Source organism: Cimex lectularius, unplaced genomic scaffold (genome assembly GCF_000648675.2).
Source record: "Cimex lectularius strain Harlan isolate CLEC.00 unplaced genomic scaffold, Clec_2.1 scaffold316, whole genome shotgun sequence".
Lineage (NCBI taxonomy): Eukaryota > Metazoa > Arthropoda > Insecta > Hemiptera > Cimicidae > Cimex > Cimex lectularius.
In genome coordinates, this window is record NW_019392854.1 from 410,721 (window position 1) to 432,924 (window position 22,204).

At 35.6% G+C, this 22,204-nt stretch overlaps 1 protein-coding gene across 1 annotated transcript; it reads right to left on the minus strand.

Moving 5' to 3' along the window:
* Positions 1-3,566: 3,566 nt before the first annotated feature.
* LOC106662714 (larval cuticle protein A2B-like) lies at positions 3,567-12,902 on the minus strand. The gene is made up of 4 exons (XM_014386953.2): positions 12,843-12,902; positions 4,229-4,306; positions 3,864-4,143; positions 3,567-3,804 (listed from the first exon to the last, which is right to left on the minus strand). Exons 1-4 carry the CDS (start codon positions 12,849-12,851, stop codon positions 3,662-3,664), a joined length of 510 nt encoding a protein of 169 aa, XP_014242439.1. The 5' UTR covers positions 12,852-12,902; the 3' UTR covers positions 3,567-3,661.
* Between the last annotated feature and the right edge of the window lie 9,302 nt (positions 12,903-22,204).

Sequence of the window (22,204 nt, forward strand, 5' to 3'; positions counted from 1 at the left end):
TTCAAGTTCATCAGGTTTTTTCTATTTTGATCATTTTATCCTTTTTTCTGCCAGGCTAATAATTTGCAGGCTCAAAGCCATTTCTTTTATGAATTGAAGATGTACAGGAGGTAATGGAATGTGAAAGGTCTAGGAATGTTTTACTTTGTAATGTTCTTGAGATCAAGCATGAATGAAGTTTTTTAGAAGATTTCCTATTTCAAGTTGTGGGGATTTCTTCTTTTAGCATTTAAATTTTGTCTATTTTTACCGATCTTTGGTGATGGATTTTCTTTCATGAATAATTCTCAGGGTTATGGTTTCAAGACTACTTAGCTCAAGAATGGGTTTTCAAGGAACTGTAGCCTTTTCCTAGCTATTATGGGGCAGTTTCATATGATATGTTCACTTCTAGACATAATCGACATTGATTATTTGCCAATAGTCCCATTTTTGTAAAATGGAATTTTACTAGACATGCCCTGTAAATATACCAGTTAAAGTTTGTAATTCGTTTCTGTTGAGTAGGATTTCCTGCTCGATTGGGTTGTTTCTGCAAGTAGTCTTTATGTTTGCCTGGTTTATGCTCCCAGTAGTGTATTCTTAGCCAAGAATACAATTATTTTCTCAGTTGTAGTGTATGCTGTAAAATTCTTTTGCCAAGTTGCCTGAAATTCCTTCATGACTTAAGACCCACCTAAGCATCAGACTATTTGCAATTCTAATTTTTTAAAAAGATTATTTAGGCAATTCCAAACCAATTTTGAGTTAATAGGCTTGGAGAACTTTAGATCTACCTGGCTATCTGAGTTTATTGTTGCACTGTTGAGATTTTGCTATTTATTATAAGTGCATATGTTTCTATGGTTAGCTGTTCGACCGGAAAGATAGTTGTAGTGGAGCCCACAGTTAGGCCCCTTTATGCCCCTACCTAAACTATTTTCAATCTGAATTTTGAGCCATCTGTTTACCATAGGAGAGTTCCACGTTTACCTTTTGTTTTATTGTTTATATTTATAAAAAGCTTGAGTGTATTATATTGCATGTAACTGTGTGGGTTGTTTTAGTAGCACCAGTGATGTTAAGGTATGACATTTTTTGAATTTTTTGTTGTAGTTCCTCTGCCTTTCTTTGTTCCATTTTTGATGACCATATACAACTTATATAAGTGATCATGGATCTGACAATAAGGTATGATCTAAGGTCACTTTAGGATTTAGTCCTTATTTTCTTCCATTTCTTTGACATACCTATTATGCTTTTATGCTATATCATGTCCTTTGGGGAAAAAGTACTTTCAGGCAGTCACCCCTTGTGAATATAATTATAGTTTGGATGATGACCATCGCAACTTAGACTGCTACACAGATGGTTTACTTATCAAAGGTAGAGAGAGGGGTGCAGGAATCTACATACCTACATTAGGAATCAGCATCTCCTTCTCCCTCTTGGCAATAACACCTCCGTTTTTCAGGCGGAAATCTGGGCCATTAATGTGTGTTGTAGAACACTTATGGAAAATAAAATTAAGAGAAAAGATATTAGAATTTTTTCTGACATTCAGGCTAGTCTTACGTCATTACAAAAAGATTTGTCAACCTCAAGACTGGTGGAGGAAACTGATATCTTATCAATAGGATCTCTTTTAGGTTTGAGAACAAGGTAACTCTTATTTGGATACGTGCACATAAAGGACACCATGACAATGAAGAGGCGGATAGCCTGGCCAAAGAAGGCCCTAATACTGCGTTTATCGGCCTATTCCTATGTCCGTTTCCGGACTTACACAGGATGGTCGTGCAACCATATACCCCTGAAGGCCCAACCCTCACGTCACCAGGCGTTAGCCACGGCTGCAGCCGTGCCCAGGATGGACCACGGGGAGATGCCTGGTCGGGATATGACGTGAGGGTCGCACCTTACAAATATCTTACGCGCTAATGAGGGGTGCCCAATCTCCCCGTACACTGAACCCCAGCCAGGATTGAAAGAGAGTGGGCACCCATCGTACATACTAATACTATATATACAATAAACTACAATATGTTTATATATACAATTAAATCTAATTTATCACTCACTGATACTTAGATTAAAACTTCCACTGACACTTATTCGTCACTGTTGGGTGGTGTTGGCCATCCTTTTATTGTCATCACCTGATACACAAAGCGTTTGGTGGCCGCGAATCCTTCCTTTGACATTATCGCACTGGTTATGGCTCGGACGTCACACTCTGTGGAGCACGTTTCTCTTAACCATCTGCTTCTTGCAGCAGAATAAGCCGGGCACTCCGAAAAAGTGTGGTCTGGTGTCTCTTCAGAACCGTTAGAGCACTAAGGGCACTCCGCCGTGTTCCCCATGCCGAATTTACACAAATACGTCCCAAAATCACCATGCCCCGTGAACATTTGGGTCATATAATGGTCTGTCTCGACATATTTACCTCACTCTATGAGCACAGCAAAAGAGAGTATTAATAACTGGGGCATGAAACAATTCCTTAAGGAGTGGAATTTATCCCCCGGACACAAGCAATCGAAAGAGTTTGTTAAGGTGATCAAACCAGCAGAATCGAAATGGCTATTCTCTATTTCAAGGAAGGGAATTACGAGGCTGATAGGTATTCTGACGGGCCACTGCCCACTGAGAAGACACCTCTCCGTAATGGGTATTCTACCAGATCCCTTTTACCGTTTTTTGCGAAATAAAAGAAGAAACGGCAAGGCACTACCTCACAGAGTGTGGTAGGTATACAAGGTCTAGATTTAAAATCTTTGAAGGAGCGGACATCACCAAATCACTCCCCGAGATAAAATGGTCCAAAATCTTGGGGTTTGTGAACAAGTCCATATATATAGATCAAGAAACTCACTTAATTGATTATGATATTGCCACTGCGCAAGAAGTGGAAACACCGTGACCATGAATCAAATATTTCATCTCCTCAGCTTGCAGTTTTGTATCAATAAACCATATTTTTTTATCAGGCATGAGATTGTCAGTATTTGCTAACTTATTTAATAAAAAAGCTATATCATCTTATTGAAAATGATGACAAGGACCTAACCATTAAGAATATTAAAGGCAACATCTCAAAAACAAAAAAATTGCATTACGACAGGATTTCCAATGTTTCTAAAACATTTCAATTTTCTTATTATTGTGATATTAATTCTTACGAATAAGGATGTAATGATCGACCAGCAATTCTTAAGTTTGGGATTATTTAGATCAAGGACTTGTCAATGAAAGGTAACTGTAAAATCTGTAAAAAGCTTTTGATGTACGCGCCTTGCTCAGGCGAGTTAGAATTGTTGTAAAATAGTGCAGTCGGACTCAGGAGACTCGCAGATCTACAGACCAACTCGTTACACCATCTACATTATGTGTAGATCCACTCGCAGACACACGATTTTAGCTTAGAAAAGTTCAAAAAAATATTAGGCACAACACACTATATACATTGTTGAACTTAGGAAAATGGAGGATGATGTTTAAAAACATGTGGGGTCCTACATGTCAATATAATGAAACTAATCAAAAATGAAAAAAATGTATATTTTGTACAAAAATATAACTATAATTCAAAAAATATTGAGGATTTCATTCAGTATGAACTTTGGTAACTTCTTGTATAAATACCAAATCATATTTTATACCAAGGTTTGTTGTTCTCCGTTTAGTAATAGTGGTAGTCATAGCCGGGTTGGACGTACGCCTTGTGGAGCACCGCAGACGCGTAGTCTACTAGATCTGCACCGTAGTCGTAGCCGTGGTCGTAAGCGACCGGGTAGTGATGTTGCACTTCTACTGGTTTGGCAACTGAAAATAAATCAAATCCGTTAGTACAAGTAGTCGTGGTTGGTTGGAGTCGGTCGTACCGAGGACGGGCTTAGGATGAACGACGGGCACGACTGGTTTCGCGACGACGACAGGCTTGACGACTGTCGGGTGCACGCCAGGGTGGGATTTGGTGACCACTGCGTTGAATCCGTTGATGGGATCGGCAGTGTAATCGACAGTCCTTACTGAACCATCGGGTTCGACGAGGGAATATTGACCTTTGACTACATCTCCGTCTCTGGCTTCAGACTGATGTTTCACATCACCCGTCTGGGGATCATCCACACCGTAGTTATAAGCATACTTGGGATGAGGGTCCTGATTTACACAGAAATTACATGAATATTTATTTATTATTTTTATAAGGACAACTACTTTAGATATGATCAAGGGTTTTACTTACATGGTAATCAAGAGAAACAGGTCCGTGGACGTAACCGGCTAAAACCGTGTGGAGTGTTACAGCGCAAAGAAATAATACCTGAAAACAAACAAAAATGTTTATAACACCCTCTAATTATAAAGCTTATTATGCTATGTCTAGGAAGATGATGCGAGGGTGTTGCGCCATATGTGAAAATTGGAAGAAAGGGGCTGTCCGGAAAGTTCTCTTCCTTTAGTTTGAGAATAAGGCGTTGAGGAGAACAATCGCAACAATGAGAATTAGTTTTAGGTAATGGAACAAAAGAGGGGTTTGAAATATGTGCTTATCGTGGGATAATGCATTGAAATAACCTGTTATATATATTTTTAGTATGATTCTGCAAACAAAATAATATAAAAGTGACGTTTGAAAGAAATATAACGTTTTAAACACGGGTTACATTCACATTCTTAATTCGATGCAAATATTTCAATCTGAAGGTAACACATTACAGTAGAGGCTAGTCCGAACGGATTGGGACCGAGCATTGTTCTGATTTAAAAAAAAATCGGATTAACCAAATAACTGGAATAATTGAATGTAAGCAATAAAACATGCCTGACAGATAGACGTGTATACGTTGAAAAATATACCGGAAGTTCTGGAAAAGCACGACAAGGGTGGTAGTGCAGTGAAGTCGTCTCGGGTCATTTCGGTCTGTCTATTCTTGCAGTTTTTACTTGTCGGCTTATTCAGTTTTTAATAATAATTTCGGTTAAAAACCCATCACTGAAGATGGCAAGCCGAAACGCGTTTGATAGACCTTAACCAACGATTATAGGCAGACCAAAACGCTCGGAAAGGTCCAAACTCTGGGTTTAACACAACGACCTCGCAATTTTGGGACAAAAATATGCACAGCAAAAAATCGTCAGTAGAGTTTGGAGAGGGCAAAACCACAATAACTGTCCATTAATACTATTTGAATTCAACTGAAAAAAATTGCTAGGGAATTTGGGTTGTTTTCTACCGTCTGTTGTAGTTAAATATCTGTTAGATATGCTTTATTTATGTATCTGTATATTTATTTATTTAATAGATGAAAAGGAAAATACAAATGAGGGCAGATGGTGGAGGAAAATACCCCCGTTTTCTTAAAAAAAGGAACAGGGGACCCAACAACCTATTCTCATGCCAAAGGACTGTCTTTGTACGGGTCCTGTTGGGGGCCAAGGCATGAGACTCTTCGACCAAGTTATGAGGGGTTTTCCTCCCAAACGCGGGTGACTATGTATCATCAGAGATAGTTTATCCTCAAATGGGTGTGCAAGATCCCTTCTTTGCATTTTTCTTTACCTTGGGCAGGCTGTCACTCAGTCGTACTTTGGGCACGCAAGAGTTTCTCGGATGAACCGACTCACTGAAGCTGCCAACGAACTTTTTTTCTTCCTCATAATTCCATTGATGAAATAGGAGGTTCTGCCATAAACTATAAATTGTGTCCTTTGAAATAAATTTGGAGTATGGCGGGCTCCGTATAGGGTCTCCCTCAGGAATGGAAAAGCGCTAAAAAGAAGAGAAACCGTGGCCAACTCATGATGATAAATTAAAAAAAAAAATTCTTTCTTCGTGGACCTTCTCGACGTCCTAACCGCAGGACCTGACCACCACGATCCGGTCTTCTGACGATAAAGCGTCGATCGGCCGGATCGGAGAAGCTCTCACGTATGGTAATAGTCGAAGGACGAAGAATCCTACTCACCTAACTAAGAATAGGCCATGCCAGGTTGACACACGGATTCTGATTTTTAAGGCAAGGTGAGAAAGGTTGCTTCATACGTCCCACATATCGAATATCGATCGAATATAAATTCTTCCCGATATGACATTTATAATTGAGCACGCCAGCGAATACTTGGGCCCGTTGGGCCGATTTTTGATAGAACAAGACTGTTTTATTTAATATAGTAATATATCGTTTTATGTTCTGAGATTGAATGTATTTATTAGCGTGAATCGGACTTTGAAAACTCAAAGTACGTAACACGAGAAGTAATAAGCTCAATCTGTACATATATGTTAGCAAATTAGCAAAAATCAAGCTTATTCAGTCTTAAAAATTCAGTCTCTCAGTCTCATTTCATTGCAAACGCTCGAGTAAGATTTTTTTCTCTTTTTTGCGTAACACTTTAGACAGACCTAAACTAGTTAATTTTCAACCAATCATATTCGTTTGAATCGAAATTATTTTGAGAAATAAATATAGTTTTATAAAATGTGGGGTGCTATTTGAAATTATAGAGTTGAGTATGATTTCGTGATACCTATTTGTGGGGTGTGTGTGTCTGTGTGTAAATTGGGTAAAGACTTCACTTTTTTTCTAATAAAGGGGCTTTTCTTACTATAAAAATATTTTTCAAAAGTCAGCCAGTTGTCAGTTTTATTGATATGCATTGGGCATTTTAATGGATTTTTGAGTCCTTCTGTCATTTTCCTTGGCAATTTTTGTATTTTTCGACCCATCCAAATTCTTTTTAGAGGATTTCAGAAACTGTAATAAATCTGAAATAAATGTACCTAATTTTGATTTAAAGTGCTGTGACAAGGAAGTATAGACAAACTTGTAAGAAAATATAGTAAAAGAATTTACTAACTGCGCGAATAATTTATGCTTGAACTTAACGGTAAACTTCTTAGTTGATGGCTTGTTGAATGGATAAATAGTTTATTTAAGCTGTGAAAGACAACTTGGCAGACTTTAGTCCTTCCTTAAGTTGTATTTTTTTAAAGTTTTAACAACAATTTAAAATTGTTCGAATCGGTTCGTCCTATTGTTTTCATTAACAAGATGGGCTTGGCTGCAGATCACAATTAGGAGAATCAGACGGCCAGTTGTTTTCGACACGGTTTGACGGTATCATCACACCCTTGGGCAATGGGAATGAATAAGAGAAAAACTCGAAAAGGGTGTTAAGGGCGATCTGCCATGAGGACGCGAGATGACCTCTCGATAACCGACCATTGTCGTGCCTGAGAATAAAAATGAAAATGGAAAACACGATGTCGGAATCGGCCAAGCCGAGATGACTTCATTGTCTTTTTTCGACGTCTTTGTTTTACAAGTATTCTTGAATTGACAAGCCTTGGATGTTATATGGTGTTTTCGGTATGAAGTTCTAGCAATGAAATAAGAAAGAAAATATATGCCCATTTTGGATTAAAAATTAATAAATAAATAGTAAAGTCAAGACATTGTTCTAATTGCGACTTTACGCAATACATTCTAAAAATTCTAAAGCGCATCAAATGAAATTTTTAAATATCTACCTAGTTTTACACCTGTCAGAAGTATAACACATCAGTATGGATGTAAATTTAACATTATTATCTTCAAAAAATAAACTAATATTTAATTAATGAATTGGACGTTTTGTATTGTCATAAATAATTTATCGTTTTATAAGTCGTGTTCATAGAATTTTTTTCTAACTCTCCTTTGTTCTAGTCCTCTCATTTAATGTTCATTTGTATTTTTCTGTTTCCTGCGGGTTACACTTTCTACGACCTTATTGTTAGAATTTTCTTCAGTTTGATATCGTAATAGACAAAGAGGTTAAGGTTCGTCTGAATTATTTTGAAAGAACACTTTAAATCCTTGATGTTTGTTTGTAGAGTATGATTCTCTGTTCAATCCAGAAGGATATGAATTTTGAAGATTAGTCCAATTTAATTTACCGATCATTTTGGTCTGCCTGTCCTCGCTGGGTTGGTCTGTCAACATATCATATCAGTAGTCCAATATTGTAATATCATTATTGATTGATTACAAATTTACATTTCAAATCTGCACAGGGTTGAGCCATCACTTTTCGCAGGCCACCGGCAATTCCAACTTTTACAATTTACAATAAATTACCGGCAGGCCCCGAGAATCAACCACCTCGGGTGTTGGCAGACCGGGGTCAGATCACGGTCTTATATGTCCAGCCGAGAGTGGGCTCCACGAATAGCAACAGCTAGGTCATTTCAGCCCCTAACGCAATCAGTTACTAAAGTCAAAATTAATTAAATCAGTTAGGGTGGTGGTGCACTCGATATTCCTCCATCACGTATTACACCTATCACTTATAGCTAATCTAATTGAGGGTCGACGGGATACTCAAAATTCCGCCATAGATTCCTCTCACACTTCTCATTCACGCCAATAAATATATTCACTTTCAATCACTAGGGACTCAAAACGATCAGTACTATATATAATAAAACAACCCTGTTTCCTTTCTTTCTTTCTTTTAATCGTGCAAAAACATATAATATTATTAATCTGAGTTATTAGCAGAGGGTGATTATGTTCAGTTTCTGTCATTTGATCTGGTAATAATAGATTTATTACTTTATATATGCATTTGTTTTTCTACTGAAGCGAAGTGTAGACCACAATGTTATTTAAATGTTGATAAGGGTTGTTATTGCTAGGCTAAAAACGTTTCAGTCATGCAAATGTAACATTCAGACACTAGATGAACTTCCCAATTTCAAACATTTGTTTTGAGCCACTTGGAATTTATTGTAGTTTTTTAAACAAGTTTTTGAACATATTAGTTATGTAAAGAAAGCAAATTAAATTTTTTTAGTAATATATAACTAGATTTTTTTTAAAGCAATGGAAACTTGGGCCTATGAAGAATTCCAATTATTTTGACGAGTGTAATTAGCTTAGAATCTAAATGCGCCTAAATTTTGGCTTTTGGCCTTTGGCACATAGGGCGTATGTTGAAACTCCCATTAACACCTGATAATTATAAAAAACAATTACAAACAATTAAAACCTTAGCTAAAAACCATGGATATCAAATTATTGATAGGTTGGTAGTAAACAGGATGAAAAAATTAACTTTAAAGAAGCAACAATTTGACTCAGCCACTCAACCAAAAAATCTTTATGTTTTCATTCCTTGCCATGACATTGGGGAACTATCAGAAAAAGTAGGTAAAATTCCTAAACGAGAAGGTTTTAGAGTAGCTTTTAGAGGTGCGTGTTCACTTAGAAACATCTTCTCAAAACCTAAAATCAAGGTTGACAACTTATCAAATAGCGGGGTCTAGAATCTTAATTGTATTGATTGAAGCATTAAATAGGACAAAGCTGCAGAGTAATTAAAACGAGAGTTAAAGAACACTTGCCTAAATCGAACAAATATTTAGAATTTAAGGACCATCTGAATGAAACAAAACACAAATTAAATTTAAATACAATAGTGTTACACAGTTTCAAAAATGGGAGGGAGCTAGATTGGTTTGAGAAATTTGAAATACAAAATTGTAATATTAAACAAGGACATAAATGCATAAATAATACAATGGATTTTGATATACCTACTGTTTTAAACATTTACCTAAGTAACATTTGTCATAAAAATTAATCACTAATTTAAAATTATTTTCTTACAGTATTATTAGGATTATATATTTGTGTTGAAATTTATGTTTTTCATACGTCCAAAATTGAGCGGCATCAAAACCCAACTTCCTATAGGAACAAGTCGTCGGTGGATCGGTGGGTTCTCTCTTACAGTTCATGTCGAGATTTTACATTTTTTTACATTGTAACTACTTCAACCTAATGATGCGCCTTTAATGCTCGAAATTTATGAGTGGAACCATCATTTGCAAAAAGTTCATCATACTTATTCGAAGATCGTGAGATGCGGTCTAGTGTAACGTAGGTTTTAGAAAAACATTTTCTTTATCGTGCCAACGTTTCGATCTTTATTGAGATCATCTTCAGGGCTCAAAGTGTTTGCTTTCCATGTAGATGTGTCATTCTTCTCTATCGTGTTGATAGTGCCCCAACATTAGACAGACAAGAATGATACACACATCTACACGGAAAACAAGCACTTTGAGCCCTGAAGATGATCTCAATAAAGATCGAAACGTTGGCACGATAAAGAAAATATTTTTCTAAAACCTACAACAGATTGCATCTCACGTTCTCCGAATAATCATTGACTAACGGTCACTAAACACCACACATGCTCACCGTACTGGTGTTCTTTCCAAAGTTAAAGTTTTAAGTTATTAAATCTGTTAACATGTCCACCTGGGATGTGGTAAAATTAGTTTTTTGATATTGTTATTTTCATTTAAATACAAATTGATTCTTTTAGTACAACCTTCCAAACTATTTTACTTAGACAAGGTAGCCAAGAGATTGGTTGTGACACGTGATGCATCTTAACCGGGTTTTAAAATCACAATAATTTTACCCGTTTTCCAGATATTTGGAAAGTGCTTTTATATTGTGATTCACAATTTTGGTAAATTCCACAAGGCATTCGTAGATATACTTTTCATTAAAGGATTGCAAATTACAGTTTATTGATTTTTAAACTCGGTTATTATTTTTAATTTATTAGGGTTAATGTATAGTCAGTATGATTAATGTTTAAATGGATCCTTAATGAGTTCGAAAGCTGGTGGAATAATACCACAAGCATGAGGCACCCGAAGAGATTCGTAGAATCCACAAAACTTACAAAGGAAATATTGGAAGGCAACCGCAACCGAACCAGTATTCCGGTTGCGTTCCTGACAAGGCAGTGCCATATAAGAAAGCACATGCACTGGATAAGAGTACAGGCAGAAGAAACAATGTTCTGATATTGCCAGGAAGAGGAGGAGACCACAGAACATATTTTATGTTTCTGTGAAGCTCTATGTAGGTGCAGGTTCTTGCAACTAGGACAGGAAAGAACAAAACTACAAGGAGATCCTACACTAAGGAGCCGCTGGCATGGCTATGGAGGTTGATAAGTAACCTTTAGCTGGCCAGAGAGTTATAAAAACAAACAAAAGTTAAATAAACAATAATTATTCAGAAATCGTGAGATGCGGTCTGGTGTGATGTAGGTTTAAGACAAACATTTTCTTTATCGTGCCAACGTTAAATAAACAGCACAATAGATCTTCTCCGGTCGAGGTGCAGAAGGCGTTGTGGCCGCCTCTGTTATTCTTATCCCTATGCTTAATGTTAAAAAATATTAGAAAGATTTTATTGGGTTGTCCGGAAAATAATGCAGGATTTTAAGTTTTCATTAAAAAAAATCTATATAAAATATTCTGTTTACGTTTACAGGATTACTCATTTGTATGAATGTCAACACTTATTAATCCTCTTCCAAATGATATTGTTTGTTTACCTCTGTAGCATTCCGCTACTTGGAAATAATTCAGTCATCCTTATAATGTCAAAGCGAGAATTTCGTACGATTTTCTTTTACGAGTTTAAACTCGGCCGAAGCGGAGCCCAAACGGCTAGAAACATTAACCAAGTCTGGGGCGAGGGTTGTGTTAATGAGTGCACTGTGCAAAGGTGGTTTAAAAAATTTCGGGAGGGAGATTTCAGCCTTGAAGATGAAGAAGGTCGTGGAAGGCCTTCCTCTCTTAATGATGATGTTCTGCGATCAGTGGTGGAAGAAAACCCCAAAACAACTGTTCGAGAACTTGCAGAGCAACTCAAAGTCAGTAAAACGACCGTCGCTGACCACCTCAAGGCGATTGGAAAAGTGAAAAAACTCGAAAATTGGGTTCCACACTCATTAAACGATCGCCAAAAAAATCAGCGCTTTGATGTTTGTGCATCACTTCTTTGTCGAAACAAAAATGACCCATTTCTGGCCAGAATTGTTACATGTGACGAAAAGTGGATTCTCTACGATAACACTAGACGTTCTGGACAGTGGCTCGACAAAGGAGAAGCTCCAAAGCCCCCAACTCATCAAAAAAAGGTAATGGTTACGGTATGGTGGGCTTCATTTGGTTTAATACACTACAGCTTCTTAAATCCTGGCGAAACCATCAATGCTGAATCATACTGTAACCAAATTAATACCATGCATCAGAAATTGGCAGTAATGAAGCCCTCTTTGGTCAATCGGAAAGGGCCCATTTTGTTGCATGACAACGCTCGACCACATGTGTCACGTGTAACGTCACAAAAATTATTGGAGCTTGGCTATGAAACTTTGCCTCACCCACCCTACTCTCCGGACCTCTCGCCTACTGACTACCATTTTTTTAGACACCTGGACCACTACTTACAACACATAATATTCAAAAATCAAACGGAACTGGAAAATGCATTTATTGACTTTATCAATTCTAAAAATTCTGAATTCTACTCAGACGGAATTAATAAGTTACCAACACGTTGGGAGAAATGTGGGAAATTATTTTGATTAAAGAACATTGCTTTAAAGTAACTAGTTTCTTTTTTTTTGTTTAATACCAAAATCCTGCATTATTTTCCGGACAACCCAATATTAATAGACAAAACTGCATGATAAAAGGGAAACCAAGGCTAGGATTGTTTTTGCGTGTAAACGCTAAATTTAAAATTAGTAGGCAGAAAAAGTTGAAAAGTGTGTTGGCTGGATAAAGCTCATGCTTAGTTTCAACTGAAATATTACTATAAATCAGAAAAAAATAATAAGTAGAATAACACTCGGTGTAGGACGAACACTGCACTAGGAATAACATTTTTCCATAAAAGAAAAAGCACTTCTTAACACTCATGACCGATCACTGATGGATTTTCACGACCCTATTCTATTTTAATATATTCACTATATTTCTATTTTCTTCGACTTACCTTCATCATGTTGGACGCGCAATGGGCAACTGTGAGTGTTCCCTGAGGTCACGATTCTATTTTATAGGTAGCGAAGCACGGGCGTGGGAGGGGACTTTGTGTGAATGCTGCCGGCGGTGGATCTTGAGCAAACGCCGAGGAGATCGTGGGAGATTAATGTTACGCAGGCAAAAACTATCCGTGAACTTGCGCCTGTGAGAAGGACTTTGAGTAGCAAGGCAGTCAGGCATCTTTTCACTTTCATTTGTCAGCTTTTCTTACTCGTTAACAAATTTTACCTATCAAAACGTTACGAATCACGGATTTTATTCATTTATCACTTTAGATTTGCTGAAAAACTCGAAGATTACAAATATACGCGTTGTGCAAGAAGCACTGAAATTATTTTTATGTTGACTTTTCTTTGTCCATTTGCGTACTGAGTCACAAAACAAAAAAGTTCTCCAGCATCATAAGTAAAATTGTAAGGTCAGAGAGTAGATGAGATGACAGGCAGGGCATTGATAAAGCATAAAACAAAGAAAAGGACCAAAAACGGAACCAAGTGACATTTCATGTTTAACAAGAAGACCAGGGAATGCAATTTATCATAACAAACATTAGAACATCGTAATTTTGTCAAATAAATGCTGAATACTAAGAAAAAATAATGTTATCGTTTAAGGGCCAATTAATAAAAAAATAAAAGTCATCGCTTATTTTTTGATGGTCTGACTTGGTTAAAACACTCAATAGCAGATATTTAAAGTGAAATATTTATTTTTAAAAAAATTTTATATTTTAATTTCTTGCTGGTTTTAAAATTTTTTTAAAACAATAATAATGTGTTTACAGAATTTTTATTACTGATCTGAATTAGCCTGACAGTGCAATGTAAATCTAGGAGATTTTCCACAAAATATGCGAGTTTGTACAGAATTTATTGTCTATTAAACTCAGCTAACCAAAAACAGTGGTAGACAGTCATAGAGAACTAATTTAAAATTATATATTTGTTTTTATATTACTTTTATTGTTAATTTGATTTATAAGGGGAGATGATTTGGGATCACAGATTTATAGCATTTTCCAGGCAAATGATACTTTTTTCCAAACAAATGAAACCTTAATTCAAACAAATGAAATCCAAAAATTAGGATGTTTTATAAAAAGGCAATTAAAAAAGTAATTAAAATGTTGGTAATGCCACAAAAATGTATTTAAATTTTATAATTCTTATATGCCGATTAATGTAGAGATCATCCTGCAGCAGCTGCCGGCAGTTTTGACATTAACTCCACAACGTAATTGGTGCAGTCAGTACTTGTAACTGAGTTGACTCTGCAGGTGACGATCACTCCAATATCACTTGCGATGTTGTTCGAATCATTTAATATGGTTCTCGCACTTTCTTTAATTTTTGAAAAGGCATGTTCAACCGGTTTTTTTGGTGATGCTATGTCGAAAATATTAGATCCCGAGCTTTCTTGCCAATGGGCAACCCTAGTTGAATAGCAAGAAAGTGAAAAATAATTAAAACATTTAAACTGTAATAACATAAATGAGACATAAATGTTAAAATTTGTTGTAATTTTTTAAACTATGTTTAACATTAGTCATAACCATCATAATCAGATGTGTTTCTTGAGATGTTATCAATCATTGTAGTCTGATCACCCGGATCATCAAAACTGGACCGCATTGTAAAGGATCTGACTGAATCAAATAATATTGATACAAGAGAACTTAGCCAAGGAAAAAATCGTCTTCAACAAAGCAAAGTATCTTGGTATGATGTTCGATGAATAATGGGTTACTACTTTAAGAACAAGAACGAAAAAAGCAGAAAACAAAACCTGGAAAATGTATAGTTAGGGAATCTTTATTGATCGAAGAAAACAAGTTCGCCATTCAGCAATAGATGGCTAAGATCTTGACCTGATCCGGACGAAATCCAGCTATTGAGCAAAGAAAATAAATAAATCTTTCTAACTGTTGTAATGATTGAATTTGAATAAAATCCACGAATTATTAATCCGCATCTATTTATATTATATCTTGTTAAAATATCAATTACCTTGACAGCCTTTTCTGTTATATACCGAGTGTGGTCTTACCATTGGAGCTTACTATGCCATTTAGTAAAGTGTTTAGGGACATTACAATTTTTCACCATTGCATAGTCAATCACAGTAGACAGAAGGTATTCTGTTGCTGTGCCAGCAAGATCATCCGACAAGTAATACAATCAAAAACATAAGAGCAAAGTATAAAACTGCATAAAATTTACATAGGTTTTTGTCTGGCTTCGTCGTGCATGTATTACAGGGTTATTATTTATCAATTGATTCGTTTTTTTACCTAGGTTAATCAAGTTTTAATAATAAGAAATATGTAAGAATGTAATATTGGGTTGTCCGGAAAATAATGCAGGATTTTGGTATTAAACAAAAAAAAAGAAACTAGTTACTTTAAAGCAATGTTCTTTAATCAAAATAATNACAAATGAGTAATCCTGTAAACGTAAACAGAATATTTTATATAGATTTTTTTTAATGAAAACTTAAAATCCTGCATTATTTTCCGGACAACCCAATAAATTGAAAAAAAAATCGGATTCGTTTTACGCACGCTTTAACCTCTTAAATAAGAAATTTCGTTGTATTAAAATAACCGCAATAGCAAAACACAAAAATTATACTAATTTTTGGGAAAATCAAAAACATGTTTTTTCACTTCAAATTTTCCGCCTTCAGCAATTACCAACGATTTTTTTGGAAATGACAAAAATATTAATAATTTTGAGACGATTCTAACAATTATCAGATAACATTCCGGCAGTCAATAACAATCGGAGATATAAAATAAAGTTAGGAGTTTTTATTCATTATATTTCTATTTTTCTCATTTGTATTGACAAAAGAAGATAAATTATACCTTTTCAACTGTTGTAAAGACCTTAAGATAGATCAAATTCAGGGGAGTTTTGAAGTTTTAAGCGGAACACCGCTATATATAACAAAAAAATGTTCCTAGCTAGTCCAACATAAAAATCTGTTTTTTGTTTTCTAAAAAAATTCATATTAAAGGCTTTTATCGTGCTTAAAACAAATTCGAAAATTAGAATTATTTTTTGTCGACAAATTGCCTACTTCACTGGAAGAGTTCTTTGATTTTCATAACTTTTTATATTCATACCATTTTAATGCAATCCTGTTTATTACTATTTTATCCTACATAAAAACAAATCGATGATATATAATACTCTTAAAACATGTGCAGAACAAACGTATAAAATCATAGTTGAAAGTATGTCTTTAAATTGAAAGACCAGGAAAAGAGGTACACGCAATAACCTCAGTTGTTTGTCGGCCCCTAAATTCCCCACATTATATATACATATTTAGATAATTTAAGTATAATTAATGATAAAATATCATTTTATTTCTTATCTCGTAGGGCACAAGAACTCATGGATATGAGTTTCATTAAAACTGAGGATCCCACGTCTTAATTACTACAATCCTTAATTACTTTCCTTGATAGTAATTGTATTTATTGACACTTGGGTAGGCAATATTAATTTATTAGTGTATTATCAATTTCTATCAGTAAATGTTGGACGTCTAATCATTGAGGTCAATTAATGATTAGATTGAAAAATATTAAATATGCCTTGTAAAAATCAAACTGCTAGGATATTCTCAGCAAAGGATTAAAAAAAAAGTGTAGAATGGTTATCATAAGTACAACTTAATATTTATTACTAGTTTTTACATAGCTGATAAGATTTATATTGTTTGCTAATAATATTAAATATCCGTCGGTGGCCGCAACGGTTTGGGCGGTGACAGCGCTCATCATTGTCAGGTCCCGGGTTCGATTCCAGTGACTCTGCATTCCAACCCGAAATAATTACAAATGGGCTTTTTTCAAAAACGCCGGCTCCCCGAGGGTTGATATGACCTCGTCTGTTGCGAACCTTAGTGAAAAAAATAAATAAAATATTAACTAGCAATCATATATAAATGTTGTAATTTGTTCTTATGTTTTAATTGTACGTAGTTCAACGGTCTTGGCACTGTATCAAATCTGGCTGCCATAAGTCATCATGAGCTAAGCCATTGCTAAAGGACTAACTTGATTTCTACCTGCAATAGAGAATTTGTGTCCATTTATTTTCTACATGGAACATAACGAAGTGTGCTTTACTTCGTTAGCGTACGGCATTTAAAATCTTGGTGATGTGCTTTATTTGTCATTTGGCGAAGCCTATTAGTATCGACATTTCTTAATATAGTCAGATTTTTCACTTTGATAACCTAGGTCATGGATCTTAATTTTATTAATTGATTAAAAAAAGAGAAGTTAAAGCGTCATTTGAGCTGTTAGATTTAAAAATTTAAATGCTTTGTCTCATCCTTGGTTGACATAGTTTTGATAAAATATATATAAAAAAATATACTGGTATCATAGAAATTATGTATGTATAAAGATATCCAGTATATAACATGTTCTGGATACATAGGCTGCTTCGTCGTGGTTTGAACCAAAATTATGCTTGGCAATTTCTTGCAAAGCAGAACTGTGACATGGCATAGTTTACATGATTTAGGGATCTCAACTTTATAAAATACATTTTACAATAAAAAAAGTTTAGTTTTTATTGATGTTAGTTTTTAAAATTTAAATGATGGTCAGTTTACATAACTGAGGGATCTTGTTTGTTTAAATTTATTTGTTACCCATACATGATCGTATACTATACAAATATGTACATGATTAATGTATCACGTCACTAGCCCTGCACCGGCAGAACACTTGCTTTGAGGAGCCCGCCATTGCTGGCACTCAATATATATGATTAGGTGCCAAGGAGGTCCCGAGGCCATCGTCGGCTGAGGAGACGTGGCGGGTTGTCAGGATGGGAATGGGTGGAGGGGCAGTATGGTTAGGATGGTTCGAAAGGTTGGTGTGGAAGGTTTGGAATCTCGCCCGGATCAGCTCGTTGACAACCACGTCTTTGTGGATAGTGAGGTTAGTGACAAAATAAGCTGCTTTGATAATTTGCCTAAGGACGTTCGATTGGAAGCACTGGATGCGCTGGATATTGGATGGCTTGGCAGTACCCACAGTTCCCCTCCGTATGTCCATATTGGTCTTAGTAAAATCTTGTACAGTGTTATGTATGCTTTGTATTAGTTGTCAAAGTCGATTTCTGTCTCAAATGTCTTCATAGCCGAAGTCTTGTATTAAGTTGTAGTTTTTTAAGACTTGTGTGGGGATTCCACGTCAGTCTGCTGTCGAGATATAGTCCCAGGTATTTGTCTAGAAGACTGCTTTTTCAGCGTACAAGCACCTGAGTACATTTTTCTTCGTTCAGTCTTGTCCTCCATTGCTTACACCACTGTTTGATAAGCTCAAGGTGTTCCTGGATGTTGGAGTTAGAAGATAGGATTGCGGTGTCGTCTGCTTAGATGGTGATAATAGTGTCAGGTTGTATTGGTAGGTCAGCAGTATAAATGATATAAAGGGTAGAACCAAGGATACTCCCCTGCGGTTCGCATATCTGTTTGACTTGCGAGAACTCATTGCCGCACCTCACTCTGAGTGATAGTTGGGTAGGATTTCAATAAAAGGAAATAATGAGAGGGTAGGAAGCGCTTAAGTTTAAAAAGTATGCCTGAATGTCCCTGTCGAAAGCCTGTGCTACGTCTAAGAACTAAGTAATCTTAACTTTATAAACACATTTTACAATAAAAAAAGTTTATTTTTCATTTATGTTAAGTTTTAAAATTTAAATGGTGGGCAGTTTTAGTATTTGAATTCGTGATTTATTGAACATCACAGCAAATTTTACATTTTTTATTTTACGTTAGCTTTTTTGAAATCCTCTGAGCCCCTTCTCAGCCACTTTCCTTGACAAAGCATTTCCAACGTGAAATAAAGAATGTGAGAAGTTCAATAAAGCACGCATCCCAAATAAAATAAACGATAATTATTCAGAAATCGTGAGATGCGGTTATTCACGATTTCTGAATAATTATCGATTAACGGTCACTCATCACCACACATAAAATAAACGGTTAAAAAAAGAAACGTCTGTAAGTTATAGTTTTTAATCCTTTATAATTAGCGTCACATCACTGGCTGCAGAAAAATTAACCTATGTACCTAAAGAAGATGACAGGCCGCATTATTGATCCGATGATTTGGACGATAAATCCTAGCCAATTACTTCAGATTCTGACCTGATTTGTTGGGATTAATTTTATTTTTGACTGTGTTCTGATATTGATTGACCGACGGGATTTCGATGCCATTTTATGACATGACTTCTAGCAGTTAAGTCTGACTTGACTGGGCGATATGGTTTGGCTAGATCGTTTAGGTATCTAAGCAGTTGGTGTATTAATCTTACATCAAATCTGATTCGGGTGTCAGATAACCACCAGTTCAACGGTAAACACAGAAAATACCCAAATTTAATATTGTTATACAAGATGTTTTTTTATAGTTCACGTAATATATGTTATTCATCGGTCGGTTTCATATATTAGGCGTCCGGTTCACAGGAAACATAGCGCTTTGACGACAAGACAATTGTGAGTGTAGAAGTGTTTCAATAACCCAAAGGAATAGTTCCCAGCCTTCATTAGATTCCCAATAGTTATTCTCTGATGCAAGATGGGCTCAGACTTTAGAAATCCCGTGGGTAAATGGCTTCAGATCTCAAAACAATATTGTTTTCCAAAACTCTCGCAATTCGGATTACATTTAATTAAACAATTTTCTCTAATTGTCACTTACGCTACCGCACCTTTTTCTAGAAGAAAATGGACGAAAACTTGATTGCTTCACTCTTATTAAAGTTTTGTGAGCTGAAGGCTTCGATACTAATAAGAATTACCTAATTGCATACCCAAGTACAACTGGAATACTTCGAGATGTTAAGCAAAAAATATGCTCATATTAAAACATTAAAGGGAGGATCCTTTGTTAAATTATAAATATAAAACAGGAAATAATACGCGTTAAATTTGGTTATGATGACCAAGCATTATCTTTTTTAAATGTACCGGTTAATAATAATTCACTAGTTTTCGTGGTCCGCTTGATCAATTAATAGCTTTCAATTAATTAAGATAAAAAAGTCAGTGTCCCGAGCTGGATTCGAACCCACGATCTTCGGCTAGATACGCCGCTGCTCTACCACTTGATCTACTTCGATCCACTCGGACACCAACTTCCCATCTCAACCGCATCGTTTGAATTTTAATTGAAAAATTACATGTACATTTTAAACTTTTATCCTTATATCATGAATCTTATTTAATCATATTTTCGACTCTTTTTCGTTTCTAAGGGGCTGCTTTGTACGTTTGTACGTTTGCGTGTAACAATAGTTCACTTGTCTCACAATGAATTATATGTGAACCGAAAGAATTGTTTTCTGTATTGCACACAGAGCCCGCTCCCGGACACAATTGTGAAATGTTGCAAAAATACGAAATAAATACTTTGACATTATGAAATTTTTTCTCATATGTTTGTAAAAAAAAAAAAAAAATAGTGCCATGTTGCTTCTAAAGATTTTTAAAGCGAATCAGCAAGATATACATCGTGGAAATATTATGGAAGTAGATAGGTAATGTTTAGTGTTTGGAAAAGTAATGGTGTTAATTGTTAACTTTTTTACTGGCCGATGTAAGCATGTCCTCAAGGATTAATCATGATGTGCCACTTTTTTGAATTAAATGGTTTACAATTTTCATTGTTTTGTGGATACGTTTAATACGAGCTAGTATGGCACAAAAGGCCAAGAATTGTAAAAATAATACCACTCCTATTATTAATTAATCAACTATGTCGTAATTAATCAGTATATTCACTATTTTTTGTGGTCCGCTTGACCAATTTTAACCTGTATACTGAGTTTCTGTTTTTCTGAGGCATTTATGTTATGCTAAACGCATAAGACAAATTCTAAAATGTTCTTCACACCGAATAAATTTTTTTTGTATTTACGAATTGCAAAACACTCGAACAATCGCACATACACTCAAGCATGCACCAATTGAATAAAAATACGCAAATATAAACACTATTGCACACAAAAATCAATGTACATAAACACTTGAACAATCACACAAATACACGCTAACTATGGCACAAATTCACACAGAAACTTGAATAAAAACACGAATATACAGAAACTCTTTCACGAAAAATGGCACAAATACCCACAAAGAATTTCTCGAATATTCACATAAATAACTCAATTAATAATACACAATTTTTTCGAAATGAAAAATTTATGTCACAGGCGGGATTCGAACCCACGACTTTATGCTAAATGTACTAAATGTGCTAAATGTACGGCCGCTGTTCTACCAGTCCCGCTAATGTACTTCCATCGTTAATAAAAAGTGTTTCTATATGAAGCCGCGGTTTGCTTACAATTGGAATAAAACGGGGAGTCGAAATGGGAAGCATGGGCGATCGAAGTCACGGTGCGAGATAGAACAGCGGCGTATTTAGCCGAAAGTCGTGGGTCCGAATTCCGCCTGTGACACAAATCATTCATTTCGAAAAAATTGTGTATAATTAATTGAGTAATATTATAATTAAGCATGGCTGATAAAAATAATTAAAAATTCACACAAATACACCAACAGTACCGACATTATAGGGCAAGAAACGAACGAGCAAGTGACAGTAATATTCATGTAAAATGTGCGTTTAAATATGTTTGGTGGACGGAGGTATTGAGCCAACTTAAAAATTTTCAATTTTCAGCAATTTTTACCTGCTTATTAACCAACCGTATGTTAGGTGGCTTTCACAACCAAGGGCTAAGCGACATGTCACTGGGGGTAACAGGCAGAAACTCTTTCTCTTCAATGAACCGGTTATCAAAAACAAAATTGCTTTAACACCAAAGATACACGAACAACAGAAACTCCAAGAGACATAAAAATCGTGTCGCTTGAGAACTGGTTGGTTGGTTATTGTCACCCTTATCGCCTGTCTCTTTGGTGTTAAAGCCGCCTAAACGTCACTGGCATGGTCACAACGGGATGCCCTTAAGGTTCATACCGTACCGGAATGTTGGTGCGTGCTCTGAAATTCATTATTAAAAACAGAATTGCCAGACAGACAAATGCGAAGCCAAAGCTTTGCAAAAGATTACGCCCTAATTGTAAAAGACAAAGATTATTTGGAAGTACAATTAGCAGCTAATTAATCATTAAAAACAATTAACCAAAGGTTGTGCACTCTCAACGCGACGCCCAATAATGGCACATATACACAGAAAACAAATACTTGGAGCACTGAAGATGATCTCAATAAAGATCGAAACGTTCGCAAGATAAAGAAAA

Bases quoted from the DNA above. Each gene is read 5' to 3' on its own strand.
- LOC106662714 (XM_014386953.2), bottom strand. The intron at 4,144-4,228 runs GTAAGTAAAACC...TGTGTAAATCAG, and splicing joins CTGTTTCTCTTGATTACCAT to GACCCTCATCCCAAGTATGC. The intron at 3,805-3,863 runs GTACGACCGACT...ATTTATTTTCAG, and splicing joins TCATCCTAAGCCCGTCCTCG to TTGCCAAACCAGTAGAAGTG.